The sequence below is a fragment of the Limulus polyphemus genome, unplaced genomic scaffold (assembly GCF_000517525.1).
Source record: "Limulus polyphemus unplaced genomic scaffold, Limulus_polyphemus-2.1.2 Scaffold722, whole genome shotgun sequence".
Lineage (NCBI taxonomy): Eukaryota > Metazoa > Arthropoda > Merostomata > Xiphosura > Limulidae > Limulus > Limulus polyphemus.
The window spans coordinates 354,885-372,850 of NW_013666332.1; the positions used below are offsets into that span (position 1 = coordinate 354,885).

Genomic DNA, 17,966 nt, shown 5'->3' on the forward strand with positions numbered 1-17,966 from the left:
ACTTACTGCAGAAGAATCCTCAGCCCAACAACAACATATTTATACTATTAAGAAATATAAGTAAAAAACTTTTTATTTGAACAATTTGCAAAAAAGAATATAAAATATTTTGAAATTTTGGCAATGTCCAGTTATTATAATGTCATGTAAATTATTGATTTTTGTACTCAATAACAATAAACCCCCTTCTATTTATATCCTATCAGCATAACCCAGGAGAGAGATAAACTCATTCAATTTATGCTTAACAAATATAGCATTCAAGTAAATTCATTCAATTTATGTTCAAACTAAAAAGGCCTAGATAAATCTTTTGAATTTATATGAAATCAGTACATCCATAAATTAAACTCCTTAATCAATCTTTAAGTTTTTAATTAAATGCATTTCGTTTGTGTAATCAATAGATTAAATGGGTAAATCAGTGTCTAGAATATGGACTTTTATGTAAACTGATGAGTTATTATCTGTAATTTAAGGGGATTTGCTCCTCTTGTTTAGTAGTTCTTTTAAAACCAAGATTTATCACCACCAAAAACAATAGTGTATATTAGTTGTATTAAAGAAGCTTATATTATATTTACCCTTTTTAATAAGTCATCAGAAAATTTAAACTTTCATGTGATAGCCAGCATTAATTTATTATTGTTCTCACCATTTAGTTGTACTTAATATCTATCAAACTGTCAACATTGTAATGTTTTTGTAAATGTAAACATTAGCTTCTTGTGGCATCATTTTTGTTATTTTGCTAAGGTAAAATGTTGCAAATTGGGCAGTCAGTTTGAGTTCCAAATGTATATATTTGTTATGATATTGGCTTGGGTTTAGCTGACAGTGTAAACATGATTAAGTTTAAATAACATGCTTCAGAATTACTAAAACTACTTGCAAAGCAATAGGACATATGACTAATTCATGTGATAGACATTTATTATATGAATGTATAAAGTAGTTTTTAGAAGCCTTTTTACAATACAGTAAGCAATATACTGTCAGTCATTTTTCTAGATCAATTTAATATTTTATCGAAATTTTGAAAATTCTGCTTAACTGCACAAGTATAATATGTAATTTCTTCAGTATTAGTCAGTTTGAAAATTGAGAATTAGAATTTTATTTTACTATCTGATACTGCTTCCTAGACCTATCTATTTTGTTCATACAGAACTGTATTTAAAAGCTTTTAGAATATCTTAGTATTTTTAAATCTTTATCTGTTTTATTCATTCTTCAACATTTTACTGGCATTAATTCATCTAGATGATATTCCAGGATGCAATCTATAGACATCTGTGAATTTTCTTATATAAAGTTTTCACTGTCTGAGATCAGCATCATTCAAGAGTTTGCTTTTTTCTTCAGGATCAGGTTATCTGTTTTTTGTATAAAATAGTTAATTAGCAGGATTTTTGCTCATAACTAATTTGTAACATAGCTCTTCCGATTATAGTAGTTTTAAAGGTGATGCTTTTCATTATGAGTTAAATCAGAAGGATATGTTGACATTAGAAGCCTATAATTGTACTGTATGACTAGTGGTTGCATAAGACACAATTGTTTTTCATATGAAAAGTAATATTTCTGCCAATCACTGATGATGCACCTTGATCTTTTGGATAGATTGATGAAACCCATGGTTAGATTTTAATTTATTTTTTCTTTTCTCTATTTATTTTCTGGTGTAGACTTTTTCACAGTTAAAGAACTTTTGCTTGCAGTTATCTCACAAGGTCTATTAAAATTCTTACTCACTGTGAAACTTTGTTGAATGAACGACAACTGCCTGTTGTAAGGACACAAGTGTAGAGGATGATGTTTCGAAAGTGTTCTGCCTTTCGTCTTCAGGTCAGTGTGTGTGAGGTGTCAGTCTTTATAGTATTCTGGTGGATTGTGGAGAGCATGTTATGATTGGTTGGGTTATCCTTGTTTCTGATTGGAGAGATTTCCTGTAGATTCAACCAATGGTAGCCACAGGTTACTCACTTCTAATTCGGAATCTCTGGTTAGTGGAGGTTTAATTGTGTTAATACAAAATGATTTTTTACTAGACAAACACCAATATAAAAAAGATCGCCAATGACACTACATAAAGGACAGAGAGACTCATCAATAGAACACTGAATAAACTTAAGAAACAAAATTTAATCAACTAGAAGCTAGACTTAAGAACCAACGAAAACTTCCCCCCTCAGTTCTATGGACTACTTAAGGTACACAAACCCAACATACCTTTAAGGCCTATCGTCAGTGCTGTAAACTCACCTTGCCGTCAACTAGCTATCTTCCTAGTACCTATCTTATCTCCACTACGAGGAAACACCAAACATCGTATTCAAAACTTTACAGATTGTATAGAACAACTCAAAAAGCTACACATCAGATCTCAGGATATTCTGGTCAGTTTTGATGTCACAGACCTATTTACCAATGTTCCAACCTCAGAAACCTTCAGATCACCAGACAATGACTGCTCAATGACAACTCTCTACAACACAGAACTGACATAAAGATAGATGCCATCATGGAACTAATTACTACAATCAACTTATTTCCAATACAGCAAAGAATTCTAAGAACAAACAGATGGTCTAGCCATGGGATCACTACTCTCTCCAATCCTAGCAGACATTTTCATGGAAGACTTTGAAGAAAGAGCCCGTTCATCCACACCTATAAATCCAAGTTTCTACAGACGTTATGGTGACAACATCTTCGATATTTGGCCCCATGGTCATGGAAACTTACAAGCCTTCTGAGAACATCTTAATTCCATTGACAAAAGAATCCACTTCACCATGGAAACAGAGGAACAAAACAGCCTACTATTTCTTGACATGCTCATCAGCAGACAAGAGAGAAAACTCACCACAACTGTATACAGAACATTCACCCACACGAACAGATACCTACACTTCCAGTTCTATCATCATAACTCGATAAAAATTGGTATAATCCAATGCCTAAACAAGAGAGCAGAAAACATTTGTGATAAGACATCCATCGAAACAGAATGTCAAAAGATCATAGAAGGTTTTCAACAGAATGATTACATCTTCTCCTTCATCATAAACTCCCTGAAGAAGACCACAACAGAAAGAAAAGATCAGAAAAACACTACCACTACAAACATTTACCTCCCCTACCTGCAAAATTTCAGTGAAAAACTCAAACGCATAGCCAAGAAATTCAACATAGAAGTCTGGTGGAAATCCTACAAGACATTAAGGTCCATTCTGGTAAAAAAATAAACAGCAACCTACCAATGAGAAACACAGAAACATCATTTATGAAATTTAGTGTTCCTACAACATTGGAGAAATGGGAAGAAGACTCATGACAAGAATAAAAGAACATAAAGACAGTACAAGATTCATGAAAACACAAAATTCAGCCATTGCAGAACACGCCATGTCAACTGGACACAAAATAAACTGGGAAAACTAGAATCATAAACACAGACAAGTTTTGGAAGACAATAAAAAAAGAATCATTTTATATTAACAGAATTAAACCTTCACTAAACAGAGGTTCTGGATTAGAGGTGAGTAACCTGGGACTACCATTGGTTGAATCTACAGGAAATCGCTCCTCCAATCAGAAACAGGGATAAACCAACCAATCATAACACGCTCTCCACAATCCACCAGAATACTATAAAGACTGACAACACCTTACACACACTGATCTAAAGAAAAAAGGCGGAAGACTTTCGAAACGTCGTCCTCTACACTTGTGTCTCTACAACAGGCAGTTGCCATTCATTCTACAAAGTTTCATCATGAATACTCTGCCTAAACAATCTATCAAAGAATGTTACTTTCAGACAGCTAGACAATGAGACATGCTCTGTTATAGGTTTTGTTATATCTGTGTATTGTTCAACTTCCACCTCGTATTCCTTTCTACCTTTTGCTAAGGAATTGCAAAACAAAATATTTTGAGAGTGCAACTTCCAGTGGAAGATTTAACATGTGTATAAGCGAATGGTGCCATATATTATCAATAGGAAAATGACCTGTATAAAGATATAAAGAAATTTCTGATGGTTTTCAACTTTCTATCATAATACAGGATTAATGTTTCAAGTTTGACTTTATAAGTTTGAAAGCATTTTAATTTCAGTTATGTTTATGTTCTTTTGTTGAACATATGTATTTGTATTCTCTTACCTTGATGTTTAATTTTGTAGTTATAAAACTTTTTTTTTTTTCAGAAGTTTTTGCATAAGTAAAATTGTGCATAATCTTTTCAATTCTTCATGGTACAGGTGAAGATGTACATTTGGATGTGATTGATGTAATGAAACAAGAGGGAGATATTAAGATGACAATGAAGGAGTGGGCAGATTATTTTGAAAACCCTGATAGAAGTAGAGTGTACAATGTTATAAGCCTGGAATTTTCCAAAACAAGGTGATTTTCTTTACTTATGTGAATAAACTATCTGTACACATTTTGTGCCTTAGAAAAAAAAACCTTTTTTTCTGATTTGTTTCTTGTTCTTTTCTTTGTGGAAGACATAAATACTTTTGTACAAGTAATTTTAAGGCTGGAAACAGTGATTTTTCCTTTATACCAAATGTGATAAATACTTTCTTCTTTAAGCACGTATGTTGAACACGTGTATTTGTAAATACTGTTTTGTTTGTACTTCTACAGGCTGTCTGAATTTGTTACTCCACCATCTATTGTGAGGAAGATAAGCTGGGTAGAGACATGCTGGCCAACCAATCTTCCTGAAGATTGTCCTTATTCTCGACCAGCTGTTATGAAGTATTGCTTGATGGGAACAAAAGATAGTTATACAGATTTCCATATTGATTTTGGTGGGACCTCAGTTTGGTATCACATCCTTAAGGTATTCTCATCCTTTACACAAGTAACTCCACATTCTCCTTGACTTTAATTGTGGATATTTCTTGCTTCTTTCACAGTTATAAGAAATCACACTTTCGTAGTGAATAGTGTAACGTTTTTTTGTTCTGAGTGCTTGTTTTAGCAAGGATATAGTTGTCATGTATTTTGATTGGTGATATTTATTTGTGCTTAGTACATGGAAATTGGACATGACCTAACAGTTAGTGTGCCAGGCTGCGAATCTGATAATTTGTGGTTCATGTCCCATTCCCACAAAATCATACTCTGAGCTCTTAGACAATGGATTTATTATGAAAGTGATGGTTAAATTCCACTATTTGATTAGAATAACCCCAAAAGTTAGTGGTGGGTGCTGTTCACTTGCTGTCTTCCCTTTAGTGTATCAGTTCAAAGTTAGAGATGACCAGCCCCTAAAGCCATTGTATAACTTTGCACAAGTATTTGGAACAAACGGTATAACATGAACCTGATTGAGTTGCGTATATTCCGTTTATTGTGACTGACTACCCATTTGTGACCAGCCCCTATAGCCATTGTGTAACTTTGCACAAGTATTTGGAACAAACAGTATAACATGAACCTGACTGAGTTGCCTATATTCCGTTTATTGTGACTGACTACCCATTCGTGGAATGTGTATTCGCTGTTAATCTCCAAACATACCAACATTTGTTCTGTAAATTGAAATATAATATTTTGTAACTCTTATAACTCGTGAAAAGTTTTTCATAATTGTATAACCATATTTATATATTTCTTAATTTGTTCTTCAGTTTGTTTGAGAAACTGAGGATATTAACTTAATTGAATAGTCTTATACAAAGTGAGTTATTGTGTGTGTACTTTATCAATTGCATATATATATAGTTTAAAAAATGGAATTATAGGTTACTGTGTTTAGATAGCTATAAATCATTGAATAAACTATCTTATAATTCATTTAATAAACTATTGTGTGATTTTTCATCAGACTACTTGCTATTTATTTATTTTTACAAAAAAGTGACATTTCTGTGTAAGAAATTATGTCTAGATATAACATTAATTTACATTCAGGTAAAATTAGTGATGTAAAAGAAATAGTTTTATTTCAGTATTGTGTTTTGTAGACTATTAAAATCTATGTACTAGTTTCAAAAAACTGAGAAAGATGTAAATTGTTTTATAAGGAATATTTTAATGAAATAGTGTTAGATGCATTTGGGAGATAATAGGACGATAGTATAAAACCCTATTTTTACATATGCTACTTCATACGCATTTGTCCTATAGTGATTTTTAGTGTATGAATGAAAAGAAAAAAAAAAGATCAAATATTAAAACAGAAAAGTACTGTATTAGTTTGTTTTGTAGATTTTGACTTAATTTATATTGTTTTTTAAATTTTTTGTGTGTGTTTAATTAGAAACATTTGTCATGTATATAGTTTAATGATACATATCTTTAAACATTGATGTATATATGTATAGGGTGAAAAAATTTTCTACCTCATTCGACCTACTCCAGCAAATGTTTCACTGTATGAACGATGGATGTCATCTGCCAATCAAAGCGAGATGTTTTTTGGGGACCAGGTTGATTCCTGTTATAAACTAATTCTAGAAAAAGGAAGTACACTTTTTATACCAGCAGGGTGGATTCATGCTGTACTGACATCAAAAGATTCATTGGTGTTTGGAGGAAATTTTCTCAATACTTTTAATATACCATTACAGTTACAGTAAGTATATTTGTCTCCTGTCTTTGATATATTATATTTCTTTGTGTTCTTATAATAATATTTTTACTTTATCAATATGTCATATACTTCTTAACTTTTTCCAAGTTTATGTGCATTTAATTTCAGTGTAATGTTCTCATAAGAGTTCTATTTGAAATAAAAGTTACTTAAGTCCAAAATATTATGTAATTTTTGAGCTTAATGAAATATGACTTTAATAGCTTTTGTTGTGTGGGAATACCATGAAGCTATTGATGCTTAGGAAATTGTATTTAAGGGATTTTGTGGTTTTAAATAATTAATTTGACTCTATCCCAAAAGGGAATCTTAGGATGTCAGTTTAATTTATAACCTTTGTTGGAATATACTACACTCATAACTTACTGCTCACTTAGATCAACAGTGTGCCTTGAAATTGTCATTACAATCACTCAAAAAGTAACCTACACATTTTTTTCAACTTTGAGTTATTTTGAATAAGTAAAGTAAAATAATTAAAGTAGATAGTTACAAAGAAGTCAATCCAGGAAAAAACAACGTAACAATAGTGATAGTGAGGGTAAAACAAACCTGTATGCTTGAAGCTCTGAAGTCCCAAAAGTTTTCAATATCATTGTTATTCTTACCAAAAAAGTTGTAAATATTTACTCATTTTATATTAATGTAAAGCTTTGTACTTTGAAATTCAGGCTATAATGAGATAGAGAGCAGTGTTGGTAGTGTTTAATGGGATGGAGAGCAGTGTTGGTAGTGTTTGTTTGCTGACTTTTGAAATTTTTGTTGCAACCTTAGAAATGAAGTAGTAAAAGGAGTACTTAAAATATTTGCAATTGATGTGTTCCAACCATTTGTTCATAATCTGCTTCTGATTTCCATATCTAGGGTACTGAAGGTCTAATTTTGTTGTGGTGCAGTAGATCCTAATTCTCCATACCCTGTTTACCTGTGACTTCAATTATTCCCATTCTTTGATGTGTATGAAACATACTGTTTTGCTCATTTGCTATTACAACTAAAAATAAATAAAATTAAGGTCAAGTTCCTGAAATGGATTTTCCATTGGTAGAACAGCAATAACTTTGAGGACTTACAACACTAAAATCTGGGGTTTAATTCTCTGCGGTGGACACAGCAGCTAGCCCAATGTAGCTTTGTTCTAAAACGAACAAACAAACAACTGAAATGGATTAAATCTAACAATAATGCATAATTTTGATAACTGTTTGTCAGGAGATAACATTATCCGTGTACATTTTCTCATATGTACTGTAGTTAACTGGTTGTTTTACTGATTTTCAGAGTCTATGAAACTGAACAGAGGATAAAAACCCCACACAAGTATCGGTTTCCATGGTTTGAAACAACACACTGGTTTGCTGCAGAGCTTGTTCTCCAACAGCTAAGGGGTACAGTTAATTAAAATTTATCTTTTTTTTCTAATTTTTTTTGTAGATTGTTTAAGCGTATCTTAAAAAGTTTGTTTTTTTAGTAAATCATATTGATTGAAAGGAAGATTTTTTCTTTTTTTAGTTGCCACAGCAAAATCTTCAATTAAACTAAATTCCATTTATGAAATTTTATTTTAAATAAAAAATTATTTGAATATACATACCAACTTATAATGTTAATACATTTGTGATAAAAGGTAAACTCTGTTAAAAAGATACTTGTTAGTGTAACTGTAATGTATTTACATAACAATGAAGGTTTCACGTCACCAAGTAAAACTTGTTGAATGTTTCTGTGGGCTAAGGATTAATTAACTTATTTTGTTTTAAATAATACTTACACATTTTAACGAATGTAAACATAAAGTGTTAAATAGAGATAAATTTTACAAAAAGAGATGATAAACAATGACAAACCTTCTTGTGGAGAAAATTATGTTTTATAGTATATGAATGGTGTATTGATTTCTGTTTGATTATAATATTTTATCTTGCTAGCACTATTTACCTGTTTATAAAATTATAGAATTAAAAATGTTAGATTAGATGCCAAAACAATGCTTAAGGAATGTTACTATGGCAAGATGGAACATTTGTTGACAATGCTTAAGGAATGTTACTATGGCAAGATGGAACATTTGTTGACAATGCTTACTATGGTAAGATTGAACATTTGTTGACCATTTTAAGAAAATGCATAAACTTTATAATTACTATTGGATGTACAGCAAGCAGATATTAAAAAGAAATGAAATCATTCAGACTGGCTTATGAAGTGATTTTCATTTCAGCCTTTCTGGTAATTTTGAGTTTTTCACTCAAATTCTCTCATGTTGTTACAGCTTCTGGACTGTCCCGTTAATACAAGTTTAAGTCGGAACTCACTGCATCAGAACTCTTTACTGTTTTTAAAATCAGATTTTAATACTTGCAAATACAGTGATTGAATTAATTGGTTTAGATTGAGTTTTTTATACAACTGTTTGCACATTTTGGCAGACAGATTATATACTTAACACACCACAAACACCTCTGCTGAGATGACAAATATACTGTACCTATTGTCAGTATACAGGTTCTGAAGTGACACTGTTATTATTAATCTCAGCTAGCACTACTGATAGCTTAAATTGGCAATGAACTAACACCATTATTAGCACTGACATTGAAGCGATACTGTTGTTAGCATCTAATGGCATTAAGTCAACATCATTGTTAGCACCTACTGCCATTGAAGTGACGTCACTTTTAGCACCTATCGGTATTGAGATGACACCATTGTTAGTATCTACTGCTATTGAAGTGACACCATTGTAAGTACCTACTGCCATTGAACTAAAATCATCATTAGCACTTATTGGCTTTGAAGATACACCATTGTTAACACCTAATGGCATTAAAGTGATACCATTGTTAGCAATTATTGGTTTTAAGGTGATGCAATTGCTAATCTGTACTGGCTCTGAGGTGAGGCCAGGCTTAAAATTATTTCTGTTTGCTGTAACCCAACCAACCTTTTGAAATTGGGGCCAACTGAGAAATTTTTCTGACATTATGACCTGAGAAATTTTTATTTTCACCAATTTCTACTGATACACTGATCCATCTAACAAAAGTTGCCAACTTTAAAATTTTTATCGCCACATTGTGGTTAGAATATAGTTAGATATACACTATAATTTAAGTATAGTGTGAGTGTTAAATTTTATTATTTTTAGAAACGATTGTTTATCACGGGTTTGTTTACGTAACTGTGCGAGTCATACATTGTGTAGTCCAATTGTCATAAATTGGTGATTATTGTATTATTGTGTCATGTTTCAGAACCTTCTAAGCTTTTCCTGAGTATTAATACATCGTAATATCTTCTAGTGTGTGGAAAGTTCTAGGCCTTAGTTGCTATTTATAAATACACGTCTAAAATGTAGTTCAAGTAAGACAAAGTTAGTGAAAGATATAGTCAGTTAGATCTAGACTGTGTGTTTGTAAGTTTAGTTGTAAAGAGCATATAGAAGCTGTATGATCTGATGAAGAACGCTAGCTCGAAACATCATCCTTCTTTAAATAAAAAATATAAAAAACTTGATGATTGTTCAACCCATTCTTTAATTTCAATGTTTGAAAACATGGCTTATTTGTCCTTAGGACCATTCACACTTAACTAATAAATACATATACTAGCAGGGGAGAATTTACTATTGGTGAGCGTACATCAACAACACGGCAAACACAAGTCTGTTTAGCATATCTATCTACAAAAAAATGTTTTCATGGATTGAGGATGAGGATAAGAAACAAACTAATTCCAATTGTAAACTTATCCAGGTGAAGGAACATACTTATAGAATGAGACGAGGATACATGGTTCGTGTCCCATAATTGTTGTCCACAATTTGGGACCATGTATGCATGATAGTAAAATGATTATTTTGCACTATTTGATTAGAATAGCCCAAGAATTGACACTGGGTATCATTAATTAGTTATCTTCTCTCTAGTCTTATCAGTTAAAAATTAGAGACTGCTAGTTTACCTGACCCTTTTGTAGCTTGTTGCAAATGACTGAAACAGATTAAACAAACCAAAGAATAAAATGTAAAAATATAAATTTTGTGAAACTTGAGGCTTAACTATGATCATACCTTTTTGTTTTCTGTGAAAGAAAATTTATAGCATATTTAATATGGAGCTTACATGCTGGTTAAGAATTGGGGGTGGCAACTTAGTTCCTGGGATTTCCATTATTTATAGTATGTATAGTATCAGTAATATACTGTTTGTATTTTCTTGAAGAAGGTGTCAAAAAAACTAATTACCCTAAAATAATCTTTCACATTTATTTGAAATATTCCTATTTTTTCTTCTTCCAGTAATAAAATATATATCTCAAAGTACTTTGCTGTTCATTTGCCATAATGTGTTGCAATGGGTTTGTGTGTTCAAATCTATGTGGCTCACTGAGACGGGGGTGCTAACAAAAGAGTAAAAAAATAGATAGTGAGTTTGTATTAAACTTAGCTTTCATATGACATTTAAATTGCCATAAAAATCTAGATTAGTTTCTTATTATACACCATACTAAAAATATGAAAATATTACCTTTGAATGTTTATGAATTTTGGGTAGTCTCATTGAAATGTTCTGTAGATGATAGTAGATCCAGAATTTACTTTTTTCAATAAACACAGTCATGCAGTTTGAATAAGATATGTTTTTTTTTAATTGTTAGTTACTGATACATGAATGTAGATAAATTAACCTAAATTGTAAGTAAAGGGATCCATTTTCTGTTGTATAGGAATCGTTGATCAAAAACAACTTTGTATCTAACTTATGCTCTTAGGTGGTTTTTGTTGTTGGACAGCTATTTTGGTGAGGGGGGGAGTTAGTAGTCATAGTCAGTTAATTATTTGGTTACTGTTATCATTATAACAAAAGTATTTTGTTTTTATTAGAGATTAACCAAGGAGAAAGAAAAGCTCCTCATTACAATGTAGCCGGAGCAAAATCTTTAATTACAGCATTAAAAGTCTGGAGTCAAGGCACAGAGGTCAGAAACGTATTCAGTCTTGAAGCATGTGTTATTTGTTTACTTTTTTTTGTGTCTGTTTCCTTCAACCATACAGAAGACAACAGTTTGTAAAAAACTTCTAATTATTCAAGTGTGTTACTCATTTAGGTCAGATTATGAAAACCATGTTACAGATATTAACTAAACATGTATTTTGTATCATGACCAGTTATTTACTACCCATTGATACATGTTTTCAGCAACATGAATATGAGAGTGTACTTTTCCTGTCTTTTTGAGGTTTAGTATGTATGATACTGAGGCAAAATATTACCAAGTTAATTTGAGATTTTAAAAGAATTGATGCAAATACACTGAGACTAGATACAGTATTGATAAATATATATTGCCTTTTTATGTGGAACCAAGTGTACTGTATAACAGAATAAAATATACATACATAACTATGTTAATGAAAGTACAATTAAACCTGTTAATAGAAATTTTAATCGTATTGATAAAGAATGTTTAAAGATTTTTCTGTCACAACTATACACAGAATATTCAGCAATATGTTCCCACAGTTTGTTACGACATTTTGGACAACAGAAATCTAATCCCAAAACTTACAAAATTTGTCCTTTCTCATTTTTACATGTGCTGTTTTAGTTCGTAGTTATGCATCTCATTAATACTCAGTCTTGATTATTTTTTTTTCTTTTAATGAATACTCCTTATAGAGTCTTCTTAATTTTTCACATTTGAAGAAGGCTGAAAGCTAATAACTAATTGTACAACTTTTTATTTTGTACTTTTAGTGTAATATTTGCTTCACAATTTGGTCCTAGATTAGTAGTACATGTGTTTAATCTTGCATTATTGTTTTTGTTTTATTGACAAACTCTTAAGATTATATGGTCTAACTATACTAGCAATATGGTACTTAATGTTTTGCTTAATCATTTTATCAGTTTCTAGTTCAAGTGAAGGAAATGGAGTTTTAATGCATTCATTATTCTTTCATACCACAAATTCTGCATAAACAGAATTACAATGTGATGATCAGAAGTTATTAATCTTTTTAGATGTGCTATTTATTAATAAATATGTAATTGCATAGTTTCTTTTTTTTATTTTAACTTTGTTTATTATATATATATATGTGTGTGTGTGTGTGTGTGTGTGTGCATGAGGCTAAAATAGAGTGAGACATATTTTGATACTTGGGTTTGCAGGTTAAAGGTAGAAGTCATGAGGATATTCCTGATGGAATTGATGCTGCCAAGTTGATAAAAGGGCTTTCCAGAGAAGTCAGAATAGTTGAAGTAAGCAACTTGTACACAAAGTTTTAACAATGAAGAGTGATCTTTGCTTTGCAGTTGTGGAAGACTTATTATTATTAGCTTGTATTTGTAAGAAAATGTTTAGATAATGTTTTTGTGATTGTTTTCCTGATCTTGCATGTTTTGTAGCTTATGAATTCTTGAAACACTTCAGAAAAGCTGAATAGGTCTCATTTAGATTATTTGCAAGCTAATATAAAATTTACCAAGTAATTAATAGTGTTAAGATTCTTAGCAGATGAAGTGAATAAAGAAGCTAAGATATTCATATGATTTTGCATTTTAAAAATAGAAAAAAACGTGAGATGACTATTGAGTAGCTTAGGATTGTGAGCCAAAAATAAATACCTTGCACATACTTAATAGCCTGAGAACTAAACAGAATTTGGCATGAAACATGTATGCATACAGATAATATGATCATTTTAACTCCTCTCCAAAATGCCATCTGGTGACTATACTCCTTATTCTTTTTCATTTGACCTTAATCCCATCTAGTTTCTGGGTCAGCCATTTGGATAATCCTTTGCCAATAATTTCTATCCTTCAAATCCTCCAGCATTATACCTGTCTCTCTCATGTCTTGATCTATCCTATCTTTCCAAGTTATACACTAGCACACACACAAAAAAAACTTGTCAAAATTAATGAATCTTAGCATACTGGTTGTTGAGTTTATGAATTAGCATGAAATTTACTAAGTTCAGTTGGTTTAATAGCTAAGGAAATATCCTCTTCTTTCTCACTGAATTTATTAAAAATGTTAATTAAGTTGAACTTAATGTCAAAATTTTACAAAATGAAGTAGAAGAGGTTTTCTCCGTATGTTTTTTTTTTTCCCATTACATATTGATTGAGATAATTTAAACTTTTTTTGTATGTTTAGAAGAGGCAAGCTATTAACAAGATAGTGAAAGAAGATAAGAAGCCTGTAAGACTAAGAAAACAACTGCATTCTGTGACAGGGAGTAGCCTAGATACAGATTTAAAAGCTGTAAGTGTCAAGTCAGATTTTGCTTTTTGTTTCAGGCCCTTTTATGCAAAGTGTTTCAATCATTGTATGTATAATTTGGATCATGGTCAAATAGATTCTTGCTGGAAAAAGACTGAATGTTTGTACAAATGTTTTTGAACCCCAACATTGTATTATATATAGTGTTTATTATTTTCTGATTTTTAGAACCAACATTCATACAGAAAATTCACAAAAGTAAAGAATTCAGTAAATATTTTGACTTAAAAGTTTTTATTCACCATTAAACCAGTATTTTATTTTCTAACTTGTCATCATATCTTCTATATTGGACTTATTTTATTTGGGACATATATTTAGCCACTGATATTCATTAAGATTAAGAAAGAAGTTTGAGGTAGTCAGTTCCAATGGTAACCAACATTTTTTATGTCTCACTATAAAATGGACCATTGAAAAGTTAAATTAAGTATGTTTCAAATTTTTGCTTATTTCTTATATTAATTGATATCACATTTCAACATAATGAATTGGTTGACACACAAAGCTTTTTAGAAACCAATTTTCTCGTTTATAAGCACTTATTGTGGAAAGGTCATTATTTTATGATACTTCCATGTTTACTACCTTGTGAGCTAAACAAAATACAAAAAAATGTATATTAGGTATGTTTAAAATTTTAGATATTTTTAAATTTTGAGTAGTGTATCCCAGTATGAGTATTTCTCAAAAGTGGTGATTGTACTATGTTAATTTTGTAGGTCATCCCAAAACATGAGATATCAAAATTGGGTGATGAAAACAAAGTAGTCACTTCTCTGAAACTGTCACTGAAGTCCAAGTTATCCTCTCAGGAATCCAGTACAGAAATGATCTCTTCCTCAAATCCATCACAATCTTCAATAAAGCTATGTATACCAAAGTCTGCAGTGACAGCTTGCCCTGGAAAAGGGAGAGCACGTGCACCAAGAAAGGATCTCAAAAATAATTTCTCAAAACAGAATTCTCAAGAAAATAAAGCAAAAAAAGGGAAACCCCTAAAATTGAAGGTTTCGTGTGGGAAAGTAGTAAGGTAAACCTATAAAACGAACCTATAATGACAAGTTAGCACCTTTTAAATGTAGAGTGAACACATGCATATGAATTTTCAAAATTTTAAGTACAAATAATTCTAAGGTCTATTTCAACAATTTTGACTGACACTGTTTTAGAATTGATATTTTGTTGTTTTGTAAACTTTATTTTGAGTAATTCACAAAGAATAATGAAAGAAAAGGTTCCAACTTTCATTCCTGTTCATCTCTGAGGAGTCTCTCCTGTGTAAATAATGTTTTTTTAATTTTTTGCCAATCTTGAAGCACGTCTTTATATTTGCTAAGAAAATATCATCCCTTGAGAATCTAATGATTTATGTCTTGTTTCTTACATGAGGTTCCATGTCTTTTAGCAGTTTCATTACCAAAGCCCTTCATTGCTACTTTTTCATGATGTCACAGTATGTGGTTTGAACAATTACTAACAAAGATCAGATTTTAAAATAGTTATAGCCAACTTTTGGGGTGAACAAAGGAATCTAGTGGGGAGTTTAAAAGATTGAGACACAAACCAATGATCTCAATTTTTTTATTTGTAGTTTCTTTAGATGTTCCTTTCATTTCTGAAAATTTTTTGTGCTAAATTATGTGTTTGAATGCTATGGAAGTTTTCTTCTATGTTAAGATATCAGGTAAAAGCTTAGTTAGGTTTAGCAAGTATGATAGGTGACAGCAAAATAATCTAAGAACTCGTATCCTTATTTATTGAATGTTAGTTAAGTTTATCATATTCAAGCAATGCACAGAAATAATGGAACTTATTTACTGAAAAGAAACTATTAGATACAACTAGCTCAACGAAGCATGTTAACAAAAATTATGATACATAGCCTGACAAAGGTAATGGTAACATCATTTTTTAAAGATGAGGTCCTAGGTCAATAATAAAGCTTTATCAATTTTTGCTATATTTTTTATGATGACTAGTGCAATTAGCAAAATAAAATTGTTCAATGAAAGGGAGTATTTTTAATATTTTTTGAAAATGGCATTTTACAACAAAATTTTGAAAATCTAAAAAGTGGTAGAAAAACTAAAATCACATGAGTTTTTTTTAAGCTAAAACTATCAAATTTCGGGAGCAGGAATAATGGGTTCAAGAACATTAAAACATTTTCTGTAATTTAGTCTTAAGACTGTTAAAAGTAAATACAAGAAATTATGGTATCTTGTATAGACAAACAACAGTCATTATAGATAAACTTATAATTACAATTATTTTAGTTTTTCTTCTTCTGGACTTAATAATTGCTGCTGGTTTTAGCTTCTTAGCAGTTTTGTGGGTATCTGGAGTTTTCATTGTCTACTTATTTGTAAAAATGATACTTCTTATTTTGTAGATGTAAGCCTAAAAGTTCAATCATTTATTAATGATTTTTTGGTTTTCAAAATCTTTGAAACTTGTATCTTATTGTTCACTGTTAATTTTTAAATAATTTTAATGAGAAGGATTTAAAACACTTAAGATTGGCCCTGTTTGAATAAACTTAAACTGTTCAGTGGGATAATTGCTTCCGTTTTTTTGTTTTTTTTCTAGTCTCTGCTGTTGATGTTTGTGTCTGATTACTAAATTTGAAGACAATAAGCCTCAGTTGTTTTATTTTTGCTTTCTGGTCATTTTAGCTCTTAATTAGGTGCCAAGAACAAAATGTGATGGGGATGATTATGAATTTCTCTTTTAAAAATTAATTTAAAAACTAGTATAGTTAGAGAGTTGTATATTTTTATTTTGCTGAAGGTTTTAGTTCATTTTATAATTATTGTAACCCAATATCTAGTAAAGTTAATTAATAACCAGCTGAAATTAAAGTTGTGCCATGATACTGTTGAATTAAATTTTCATATTACATCACTTCTGAGTGGTAACAGAATTTATGAGCTTTACTTTTGCTTGGATATTATATGTGATTAACTGTGAAATAACTTACTGCATTGATTTAAGTGCTAGGATAAGTTTATAGGTAGTATCAAGCTGCACAGTGGTTATATTTCAAATTTAGCCAGTTTTGAAAATGTAAGGGTCTTCTAGAGTTTTTTCTTGTAGCGTTTGCACACTTTAATTAGAAATGATTTCAATGAGGTATATATGTAATTTTACAGTGAAGAGAAGAAACCCATACAAGAGGTAAAGAACACATCTGTTTACGACTTTGTAGATTCTGAAGATGATGCATTAGTTGTTGATGAAAATCCACGTCTTCCTCCGAAACGGCCAAAAGCTTCAGCTGTAAAAAGAAAACCTCCTGGGGTAACAAAACAGAACAATTTAAAAAGCGAGCCATTAAAGCTAAGATTATCTTGTGAGTAATCTTGCAATTAAGTCAAAAAAAAAAGTTAAAGCTGTTTGCTATTGCAATTGAAGAATTCAACGAAAAGCTATTGTTTAAACTTCATTAACTATATACAATGATTTTTCTATCTAGACTAATTACATTTTGTATGGAAAACAAATATAAACATATTTCATTCTGTTGACTTGCTCAGTGTCATACAAATACTCCTTTTTTAAAGTATTCTTAATTTGTGTTTTACTGCAACATTGTAAATATAGTGTTTACAAATAACATTATATTAAAGTGTTGTTTTTGAAAGAAGAAATATTATTAAAGTTAAAAATGAAAATTTCACACCAACTTTGAAGGCTTGTAATTGTTAAAAGTTAGCAGGAAGCTTACATACCGATAAGTTGTTGCTGTTTTTATAACACTTTAGTTTGATGTGTCTGAGACTGATGGAACTTTCCTTGACAGTTGTATAATTTTATCCTTTGTATATCATTATTGCTAATGTAAAGAGAGAAATTAATAACAAATTATTTAAAGAATGGGTAAACAGAGTTGAAAACATAACATACTTAAAGAAATTTATTATTAACAAGTATGAACAAGTTATGAGTGAAGAAAAATAGATGTTAATGAATGTTTTGATTCTTTACACAGGAGGTAAGTCATCACTTATAGGTTTCACAGATTCTGTTACTCAAGATTCATTATTATC

The 17,966-nt window shown here is 30.7% G+C and overlaps 1 protein-coding gene across 3 annotated transcripts in view; it reads left to right on the forward strand.

Moving 5' to 3' along the window:
• Window positions 1-17,966, forward strand: part of LOC106460169 (histone lysine demethylase PHF8-like) — a 52,959-nt gene that overhangs the window by 19,417 nt on the left and 15,576 nt on the right. For all 3 annotated transcript variants that reach the window (XR_002610695.1, XM_022386823.1, XM_022386824.1), the window contains 9 exons: window positions 4,271-4,415; window positions 4,662-4,860; window positions 6,350-6,600; window positions 7,900-8,006; window positions 11,504-11,598; window positions 12,795-12,884; window positions 13,789-13,896; window positions 14,637-14,947; window positions 17,070-17,269. Coding sequence is in view for 2 of the 3 variants with exons in the window: in XM_022386823.1 (XP_022242531.1) it covers window positions 4,271-4,415; window positions 4,662-4,860; window positions 6,350-6,600; window positions 7,900-8,006; window positions 11,504-11,598; window positions 12,795-12,884; window positions 13,789-13,896; window positions 14,637-14,947; window positions 17,070-17,269 (1,506 nt within the window). In the remaining variant the exon portion in view is untranslated. The remainder of the gene's footprint in view (window positions 1-4,270; window positions 4,416-4,661; window positions 4,861-6,349; window positions 6,601-7,899; window positions 8,007-11,503; window positions 11,599-12,794; window positions 12,885-13,788; window positions 13,897-14,636; window positions 14,948-17,069; window positions 17,270-17,966) is intronic.